Genomic DNA, 10,937 nt, shown 5'->3' on the forward strand with positions numbered 1-10,937 from the left:
AAAGGCAAAGAGAAGTTGTCAAAATTTGGGGTATGACAGAACTCGACAAAGGTGACACAGTCTATGTCTTATGTTCAATATAAAAATAAGGACAAAAGAGTAATTGTATACATAAACATGATCACATAAAGGTTTTATCATATCACACAATATTTTTGTGACTATGATAGAAGTGATGTGTTGGTAGATACCGCTCATTGTTTATTATATTAATTGTATGATTTAGTATAATTGTCATTATCACGAAAACCTACATGGTCACACAAATAAGGAAAGATTAATGAAAGATAAAAATGAATAAGTGAATCTTGTTTGATTGTGCGGTCTTAGAATTCACTAGCGTTAGTTAGAGAAACATGGTACATCATAACGTACAATGTACTTAAGTGCAATATGGAATACTGTAAGGTACAATACGCTTAAGTGGAATACGAAATACCATAAGATATGACGTGCTAAAGTGGAATATGTAATATTGTAAGGTATTATGAACTTAAGCGGAATACAGTACACCGTAATGTATGGTGCACTTAAGTGGACTTGTTCAACTTGCAGTTTACAGAAGCAGTTTTATAAATATAACCCTTATGGTGGAGTTTCCTCATTTGGTGAAATTCAATTTTGTGAAACCCTAGCCTTATTTTCTCTCTCTCTCTCTCTCTCTCTCTCTCTCTCTCTCTCTCTCTCTCTCTCTCTCTCTCTCTCTCTCTCTCTCTCTCTCTCTCTCTCTCTCTCTCTCTCTCTATATATATATATATATATATATATATATATATATATATATATATATATATATATATATATATATATATATATATATAGATACACATTCGTAACATCCAGCGCTAAGATTGAAGACACTATATCCGTGTGGACTAAGTTGAGGCATTGTTGTTCAGCGTTTGTGATTTTTCTTCTAATTCTACACCAACAGTTAATTGCAATAAGAGGTAACCATCTATTTGTGATCATACTCATTCATAAGGATTTACTTAACGGAATTTTTATTTTCCATTACATTTTATATCACAATTTCCCTTCATACGTATCATAACCACTTCTCACAAAACCATGCTTAAGAAAAAAAATCATAAAGTCGACGATATTATTGCATAGGTATTTTCTTCAACCCATACAAAGATACACCTTAGAAGTTTTTTACACAAAACATTTATATGGATTTATGTAGGTTGTGCCTTCAAGGTATTAATTAACGTAAGAAATATGTTTTGGCATCCATTTGTTCCAACTTAGTATTATATTGATCACAACAGTCATAAGAACCATTATATAAAACTTTTTACCCATAATATTTTATTGTAATAAACTTTAATGACTTAAGTAAAATATTTTTTCTATAATACTTTCTTTATACCTTTCTTATTAAATCCCCATAACACCTTCCTTCTTCTTGAAGATCCACTTACATCCAAACACATTTTGTTTCTCATATAGCATCACAAGTTATCAATGTGGTTCTTCTTAGATTATTAGATTATATGTAATGGGTATTTTTTTTATAATTGAGGTAAGGATAGTTTAGTATAGTTATATTTTATTATATATTCTATTTGTAATTTGATTTTGTTAAAATTGATTTGGTTTATCTTTGATTAATTTTATTTGGCTTCATTTCATTTGGTGCGGATATGTTTGATTTTGTTCCATTTTGTTTGGTTTATTCTGGTTCAATTTTGTTTGGTTCTTTTGTCTGGTGGTTCTTTTCTTTGGAGGTTCCTCCTCTAGCAGTTGGTTATGTTATTAGTTTATTTGGTTCAATATTTTATTTTCGAGGTTAATTTGTAACAAGTTTAACATTTATCAAATTTTAAATTGAAAATGGGTGTTAAAGTTTTAGATTTATATTGTTTTCGTTTCTTATTTCCCAAACTCTCAATGCTTCATAATAAATGGGAGTTGTTAGCTAATATGTAATGACCTTTTGTTATAATTGGGCTACTCTTGTCATCTAGTGGTGACAACGATTCTTCTAGCATAAATTTTAGAGTTTAACAATGCTTCGGGAGCAAGCTCAAACTAGATGTTAGGGTAATCTATAGGTAGAAAGTAATTCTAAAAGGGGTGTTTCTGTTAGTTGGAGATTTCGACAAATAGGTGAAGTTCTTTGGAAGTGTTATGTTTTGGAGAATAAATAAAAATGGTTGTGTCGAAGCTATTTGTTGAATTTTTTTTCTTGGGTAAACAAACCTTTCTTGTCGAAGCCTGAGACTTAGAAGATATTTTGGATCTCCACAAGTTCTCTTCGATGTAGGCGTTTGACAGATTCGAAGCTTCAAGCGGGAAAGATTTGAAATTTAAACAAAGCAGTTTCGTCAGGCCAACGCGTGGAAGCATCTGAGACATGCAACGCTTGAAAATGTCGAACGTGGCAGTCATCTATGTAGAGACCGTTAGGGTCGAATTGTTATAAATAGGGGTCTTAGTTTTAGATTTCGGTGTGTTCAAACAAATATACAGAAATTCACCAAAATACTCAAAGTACTAGAGCGAGAGAAAAGAGTTTTATGCTGAAAATGTATGTATGAAGAACACCATAATTTCGTTTCATATTATCTATTTTATGCAAGTTATTTAAACTAAAATCATTTACTATCTTTTCTTCTATCGAATTGCCCTTATTTTCAGTATTTTATCATCACATTTACCTTTGCATTTACATTTCGCCAAGCTTTCATTTCCAGCACTTTCTCAAAACTTAAAGCGTTTACTTCAAGTTATTCATCTTCACCTTTGCCAAGTACTTTTGTTATCTTTAAAAACCCTTTTCTACAAAGTTACTACCATTTACTCTTTGCCTGTAAAGTCATAAATTTCGTTTAGAATTATTGTCGAAACACCTTCCACTATTCATAAACCAGAAACAAACTTAATCATGAGTCAAATCACCATAATAATAGTTCTTGAGACACATGTCCTAGGATCAATCTAGTCGATCCTGTAAGTTACCAAAATCTATAATATTGGAAGACTAGCGGTTGTTTGTCAGAAATTGTTGGTAAGCAAATTGGCACGCCCAGTGGGATAGTGTCGAAAGAATTATTAATTATAATAGTTTGCTTTACTTTTACAATACAAAATTGTTGTTATTCTTTTGGTTTAAAAAATTAGTGTTGTATGATCCTTAGAAGTGGTAGGATAGCCAACAATTCACAACCTATAACCGAAAGAAAAAACGCAAAAAAGATGGTTAATACAACCAGTCAAGGGGAACAATTTCCTCCCCAGGGAACAGGCACAATCGGAGCAAATTCGGTTGATGTATCCACTGAGATCCCTAGTGCACAGGCCATACCAACATCTGGATCCATGGACTTGCATAATTCGACAACAATGCCTATTATGTCAAGCGTAGCAGACACTCCTGCAATTTCAACCCCTAGGCCACCAGGATTTGAGAATTTTAGGCCTTTGAGAGAATACCCATATGGAATGCCATCTACTGCCATGGTGGGACTTCAAAACAATTCTTCCATATATACTCAACCACATAATACGGTTATTTCTCCAATTTAAAATTTTGGCTCTGGCATGAACCATGTAGGTCGAAATACCCAATCACAAGGAGTCCCCACCCTATTACCTACCCTCACAACGAATAACCAGGCAGCCTTTAGACAACAAATGGATGCCAGTAACCATGATATGGTAGGAGTTCTGGCCAGAGAAATGAATACCATTTTTTCTCCTCTAATACAGAATGTGAATAGGACTAACAATGACAATGCCCAAACATACCAACAACTGTCAGCGCAGATGGGACGCATAGCAGATTTCCTAGGCGCCCCACAGTCCTCTGTTCGACGCAGGCCAAACCAGGTCATAATCCAAGGACAAGCGCCTGACGAAAGGGTCATGGGGGCAAGATTGGAACAACAGCCAATTCGACGGGAAGTCCCTGAAGAACAACCCAGGAGAGTAATAATGGTTAATAGAAACCAGAATGCAAACGAAGTAATTCATAGGGTTAGGCGGGAAAACATGATGGAAAATGACTTAACTACTATGATAGAGAGAATCATGCCCCAGAATGGTCTGAATACAGAACTTCGACGGACAAATTATTCCTCTCCTTTATCAGAATACGTCCTACAAACTGAATTATCAAGGGGTTGTAAAATCCCTAAGTTCACCAAATTCTCAGGGGACACTAGTGAATCCACTATAGAACACATAGCCAAATACATGACTGAGGCAGGGGATTTGGCGAACAGTGAGAACCTAAGAATGAAATATTTCCCCAGTTCTTTAACAAAGAATTCCTTCACGTAGTTTACAACTTTGCCACCAAATTCCATAGATGCTTAGCCTCATTTGGAAAGATGGTTTCATGAACAATTCTACATGGGCCAAACTATGATAAGTCTTAAGGAATTAGCCAGTATCAAAAGAAAATTCATTGAACCTATAGATGATTATCTGAATAGGTTCCATTTGTTGAAATCTAGATGCTTTACAATAGTGCCTGAACAGGATTGGTCGAAATGGCCGCTAGAGGTTTAAACTACTCCATCAGGAAAAAGTTAGATACCCAGTATCTAAGAGATATGGCCCAATTAGCAGACAGGGTTCGACAGGTTGAACGCTTAAAAGCTGAAAAGGCCAGAGCGAATAAGAATTATAAGAAAGAGAGGGTTGCTTATGTCGAATTCGAAGATGGGGAGTCTGAAATATCTAATGACCCTTATGGTCTTGAGGAATTCGAAGTAGATTTGGCTTAATTAAAAGAAGAAGCACCTTATGCCTGTAAATTACTTACACCTTCGAATGGCAGGAACCCTGTCGAAACTAAAAAGAATGATAGATTTCCTAAAAAGACTTACACATTTGATGTTACCAAATGTGACGAAATCTTCGATTTATTAGTAAAAGATGGCCAAATGATAGTGCCTCCTAATACCAAAATTCCTCCGTTAGAACAACGAAAGAAAAGAGGCTTCTGTAAATATCACAATTTTTTAGGCCATAAAACCTCACAATGCTTTCTTTTCAGGGATCTTATTCAGAATGCAATTAAGGATGGCCGCCTCAAGTTCGCTGACAAGGGAAAAAACCAGATGAAGGTTGACGCTGATCCCCTCAACATTGCTGACACAAATTATGCTGAACTTGTAGAAATCAACATGATTGACATAGGGGAAGTGGAGACTGTGAAGGCAACAGGAACTGAAGGCTATGCGTTAGATGGAAAGCAGGCTACTGATGGCCTAAATAACGATGTTCCCTTTGGAATCTCTGTCAAAGGTGAACAGGTTGCTAATGTCGAACCAAGGGTCACTGAAGGTCTTAAGGGGAAAGCAATTGAGGCTACTGAGGGCCTAAGGAAGAAATTCGAGGAAATTTCAATCACTGATGGCGCCAATCTAGGTGTCAACATGGTGGATCTGAACCAACCCCCTCCAGAAATGGAGGAAGTGGAGAAATGTCTGAAGATGGAGCAAGAGGGGATGCAGTTTGGCTATCCCAAAGCCAATGAAAGCCTACGTAAATACCTTTGGAGATGTCACAAAAGAAATTCTGACATGTTGTTGTGCCCAAGGTGTAGCATCAGGATATGTCAAAGGGTGGCTGAGGATTACGAAAGATGGTAACGAACAAAGACTGAGAGAAACTGGAGGAAGGAAAGCCAATTACAGAAGGTGTATCCTACGCCAGGATAAAGCCTTCTTGGTTTTATAATGCGTTGCTACAAGTACGAAATAGAATGCTTGATGTGTCCCAGGTGTGGGGCAGTGTACAACGGAGAATTAGCTGAAGCATTCGAAAGAATCCCATCTAACCAGGGTTGGGACGGACATGGAGGTAACCCGAATATGTATATCTTCGACAAGAGGGAAGTTCCTAGGAGGCCAGACAGCCCTCACCCAAGGGCGAAAAGAGTTATGTTTAAACTTCCAGCAGAAGTCCCTGAGGACAAATGGACTCAGGAGGGGTTGAAGAAAGGAAAGTGGAGAAGTTTTTAGGATGGAGGAAGAACCTCTTTGGCTTATAGAAAATAGTTCCAGGCATCTAAGAGAGAGGCTATCAGGCTAGATAACTACAAAGGAAAGAATCCTATGTCAAGATCCCAGTGGAGAAGACATCAGAGGTTGAGGAAGGTTGAAAGAGAGATGACTTCAAGGGAGATTAGAGAATCCAGCAGCATCAAGGTGCCCCCAAATGTCACAAATTCGACCAAATCACCTGTAGGAAGGAAGTTGTTTCTAGATGAAAACAAAAGTCAGAAAGTTCAGGAGGAACAAGTAAGAGAGGAGGAAATACTCACTGACGACTTTGAGTCTGACGGAGTGTCATCTGTTAATGTGAATTGCAATGTGGTCTCAGTCCTACCATACGAATATAATCAGGAGACAGAGATTGAAGATAATGAGGAAGCGGATGATCTGGAGATGGTGAAGCATAAACTAGTGTGTTACTATGTTTTCAACAACGGTGTTGTCGAAGAGCAGAACGCTCTTTTTGAAATGCCTCACCAAGGGATGCAGAGTCACCTCAAGCCCCTAGACATTAGGGCCAAAGTGGGACATGTGGGGGTGAATAAAGTTCTGGTGGACGGAGGAGCAGCAGCCAATCTGATTCCCCAATTCATGTTGAAAAAGATAGGTATGTTCGACACTGATGTCAAACCTCACAATATGGTATTCTCAAATTATGAGGGTAAGATAGGACAGACTCTAGGTGTCATACAAGTGGATCTGACTGTTGGATCAATCACAAGACTAACAATGTTCATGGTGATACCTGCGAAGGAAAATTACAACTTACTACTAACAAGAGAATGGATACATGGAATAAGGGCAGTTCCTTCGACCATGCATCAGAGGATATCCATCTGGAGAGAAGATGGTGTGGTAGAAAATATTGAAGCTGACCAAAGTTACTTCATGGCAGAAGTGAACCATGTAGACAAGAAGAACTTCGACAGGAACTTGGCTCATATAGGACCATGCCACCCAGCTGAAGAAGGCTACGCCCCAAATAAAAATGCTTTGTACTTCTTGACTCTACATCCCAATGGCTTTCAGTGGGATAGGGAAATTATGGGGGACCCAGAAGAAGGGGAATCATCTAAAATACGGCCAACAGGCTGGGATGAAGACATGTATTATGCCTGAGTCTTCCTTTTTCGAAACGATTTCGGCCTATATGGCTGAGAACAAAACAAAAGCGGCTCTCGAAGCCGAGATAACTAACATGGTTGGCGAAGCCACATATGGTGAAATCTATAATGCAGGACCTGGGGAGTACTTTAAACCAAAACCCCCTGACGAACAGGTACCTTTGAAACTAACAGAACAGAGGTTAGATGCCATCTATGACGAAGAGCCTCTGGGATTCGAAAAATACCCAGTGACGTCGAGTGCAAAGATGTTGGCACAAGATCCTCTTGAAGAAATTGATCTTGGAGATGGGAGTACAAAAAGAATCACCTACATCAACACTAAACTGGATCCCAAGTTGAAAGTAAAAGTAATTGAATTGCTAAGAGAAAACAAAGATTGATTTTCTTGGGACTACGACGAGATGCCTGGTTTGAAGAGGGACCTGGTCGAATTGAAGCTGCCTATCAAGGATGGCAAGAAGCCCATCAAGCAGACTCCAAGGAGATTCGCCCCAGAGATCCTTTCAAAGATCAAAAAAGAGGTCGAAAGACTTCTTCGATGCAATTTCGTTAGGACCACAAGGTATGTCGAATGGATTGCAAATATAAATCATGTTATCAAGAAAAATGGCTCTTTACGAGTGTGTATAGATTTTCGTGATCTAAATGCAGCAACTCCTAAAGATGAGTATCCAATGCCTGTGGCAAAGATGCTGGTTGACTCAACTGCAGGCTATGAATATCTCAGCATGCTTGATGGATATTCTGGCTATAACCAGATTTTCATTGCAGAAGAGGATGTTTCTAAAACAGCCTTTCGATGTCCAGGGGCAATAGGCACTTATGAGTGGATAGTTATGCCCTTTGGTCTAAAAAACGCTAGGGAAACATACCAGCGAGCAATGAATTCTATATTCCATGATTATATAGAGACATTTATGCAAGTTTATATAGATGACATTGTGATAAAATCTATATCAGACGAAGATCATCTCACCCATCTCATCCAATCATTCGAAAGAATGAGAAAACATGGCTTAAAGATGAATCCTCTTAAATGTGCATTCTTTGTGCAGGCTGGAGATTTTCTGGAGACCAAAGCACCATCAACCAAGAAATAATTGCAATCATTATTAGGAAAGATAAACTTCCTAAGAAGATTCATCTCAAACTTAAGTGGTCGAACTCAAGCCTTCTCTCCCCTCCTACGCCTGAAACAAGGGAAGTTCGAATGGAATGACGAACATCAAAAGGCATTCGACAAGATCAAACATTATCTGACGAATCCTCTTATCTTGGCACCACCATGTGGAAAGAAGCCTATGAGACTGTATATATCAGCTTCCGACACTACCATAGGTAGCATGTTGGCACAAGAGAATGAAGATGGCTTCGAAAGAGCCATTTATTATCTTAGTAAGGTTTTAAATGATGCAGAAACTAGATACACTTCAATAGAAAAGCTGTGTCTTTGTTTGCATTTCTCTTGTACTAAACTCAAGTATTATATAAAACCTATTGATTTATACGTCTCTTCACATTTTGATGTCATTAAGTATATGTTATCTAAGCCAATAATTCACAGTCGAATTGGAAAATGGGCTTTAGCGCTCACTGAATACTCTTTAGCCTTTATGCCCTTAAGGGCAATAAAGGGACAAATAATCAGACTTTATTGTAGACCATGCAGTGGTCGAAAGTCCTCAACTTCAAGTTGAGTTGAAACCTTGGAGATTATTCTTCGACGGTTCCACTCATAAGGATGGAAGTGGAGTTGGGATCATGTTAATTTCTCCTGATGGAATTCCAACAAAACTCAAATATAGAATTGAAGGTCCCCTTTGTTCTAACAACGAAGCAGAATATGAAACCCTTATTGTAGGACTTGAGGCTTTGTTGGAATTGGGGGCAATTAGGGTCGAAATTAAAGGAGACTCAGAATTAGTAATCAAGCAACTAACGAAGGAGTACAAATGTATAAAAGAAAATTTGATTATGTACTTCGTCATTGCAAATAGGTTGCTCAAAAAAATCGAATATATAGACATAAAACATGTCCCTAGAATAAAAAACCAAGAAGCTAATGACTTAGCACAAATAGCTTTAGAGTATAGAATTTCAAAAGGGAAGCTAGAGGAACTTGTCAAAGTAAGAGGAAAAGCAATGGCTGCCAGATTGTCTCCGACAAATTTGGAAAGCACTCAGTTAGGATATGCGAACAAAGAAGAGTTTGAAGTACTAGCCATTGATACCTTAATGGATACAGATTGGAGGAATCCAATTATTAATTATCTCAAGGACCCTTCGATAGATACAGAAAGAAAAACCAAGTACAGGGGTTTATCTTATGTTTTGATGGGGAATGAATTATTCAAGAAAACTTCTGAAGGGATCCTGTTGAAATGTTTAGGAGAAAACGAAGCTTACTTAGCATTATCTAGTATACATAGTGGAGCCTGTGGAGCACACCAGGCAGGCCATAAGATGAAATGGTTGCTTTTCAGATATGGAATGTATTGGCCCACCATGTTAAAAGATTGTATAGAGTTTGCTAAGGGTTGCCAAGAATGTCAAATACATGCAGGAATTCAACATGCTCCTGCAAGTGAGCTTCATGCAATTATCAAGCCTTGGCCTTTTAGAGGTTGGGCATTAGATCTAATTGGGGAAATTCTACCCAATTCATCCAAAGGTCAAAGGTACATACTTGTAGGAATTGACTATTTCACTAAATGGGTCGAAGCAGTACCTTTAGTAGATATGGGTCAAGAAACTGTCATTGAATTCATTCAAAGGAAAATATTATATAGATTTGGAATCCTAGAAAGTATAACAACAGATCAAGGATAAATTTTTACTGGTCGAAAAATGCAAGAGTTTGCAAAGGAAATGGGTTTCAAATTATTAACATCCACACCCTATTATGCTCAAGCGAATGGGTTTAATCAAAAAGCATGTAGGGAAGAAGCCAAAAAATTGGCACAAAACTTTAGATCAGGCACTTTGGGCTTGTCGAACCTCCCCTAAAGAAGCTACTAACACTACACCTTTCCAGCTTACATTTGGACATGATGCAGTATTCCCTGTCGAAATCTACTTGCAATCAGTGAGAATCCGAAGACAAGGAGAAATTCCATCTGACTTATACTGGGAAATGATGATGAATGAGCTGGTGGATTTGGACGAAGAAAGGTTGCATGCGTTAGAGGTATTAAGAAGACAGATAGAGAGGGTAGCAAGGGCATACAATAAGAGGGTAAAAGGTAAAACTTTCACTATGAATGATTTAGTTTGGAAAGTTATATTACCTATGGATCAAAAGAATAAAGCATTAGGAAAATGGTCTCCACATTGGGAAGGACCTTTTCGAATTTTAAAAGCATTTTCAAATAATGCATACGAAATAGAGGAACTAACAAAGGATCGAAGAATCCTAAAAGTAAATGGGAAATACTTAAAGAAGTATAAACCATTTGTGCATGAAGTTAAAATCATAACAACATAGTAAGCAAAGAACTATCATGGCCAAAATGGTAAAGATATTTAAACTCCAAATTTTACCAAAATGGCTTTCGTCTTAATCAAATTACAAATGAACAAGAGTCGAATAGAGCAAATACAAGTGGAAATCAAAAAGGAATAGTGGCCCTCATCCGATCATACTTTATCTTCGCCAAGCCAATCTTGTACTGAACAGCAGCTTGAACCCCTCTGAGGCATGCAATATCTTCATTCATAGCAGTAGCCTTTTCGACGTGATCTACGCTCTGCTTCGCCAGATCATCAGCTTCAGTATTATCCAAGCCTTGGATAGCAG

General features: G+C 37.7%; 2 protein-coding genes across 2 annotated transcripts; both read left to right on the forward strand.

The window, feature by feature from the left end:
- The first annotated feature begins 3,774 nt into the window (after positions 1–3,774).
- LOC127123394 (uncharacterized) lies at positions 3,775–4,739 on the forward strand. Its single transcript, XM_051053616.1, has 2 exons — positions 3,775–4,231; positions 4,492–4,739. Exons 1-2 carry the CDS (start codon positions 3,775–3,777, stop codon positions 4,737–4,739), a joined length of 705 nt encoding a protein of 234 aa, XP_050909573.1.
- Positions 4,740–10,055: 5,316 nt separating this feature from the next.
- LOC127123396 (uncharacterized) lies at positions 10,056–10,625 on the forward strand. The gene has a single exon (XM_051053617.1). It carries the CDS (start codon positions 10,056–10,058, stop codon positions 10,623–10,625), a length of 570 nt encoding a protein of 189 aa, XP_050909574.1.
- The last annotated feature ends 312 nt before the right edge of the window (positions 10,626–10,937 follow it).

Source organism: Lathyrus oleraceus, chromosome 2, assembly GCF_024323335.1.
Source record: "Lathyrus oleraceus cultivar Zhongwan6 chromosome 2, CAAS_Psat_ZW6_1.0, whole genome shotgun sequence".
In the NCBI taxonomy this organism is placed as follows: domain Eukaryota; kingdom Viridiplantae; phylum Streptophyta; class Magnoliopsida; order Fabales; family Fabaceae; genus Lathyrus; species Lathyrus oleraceus.

Coding starts and splice junctions, on each gene's coding strand:
- LOC127123394 (XM_051053616.1), top strand. CDS start 3,775: ATGGGACGCATAGCAGATTTCCTAGGCGCCCCACAGTCCTCTGTTCGA. Junction 4,232..4,491: donor GGCAGGGGATTTGGCGAACA/GTGAGAACCTAA, acceptor GTGCCTGAACAG/GATTGGTCGAAATGGCCGCT.
- LOC127123396 (XM_051053617.1), top strand. CDS start 10,056: ATGGGTTTAATCAAAAAGCATGTAGGGAAGAAGCCAAAAAATTGGCAC.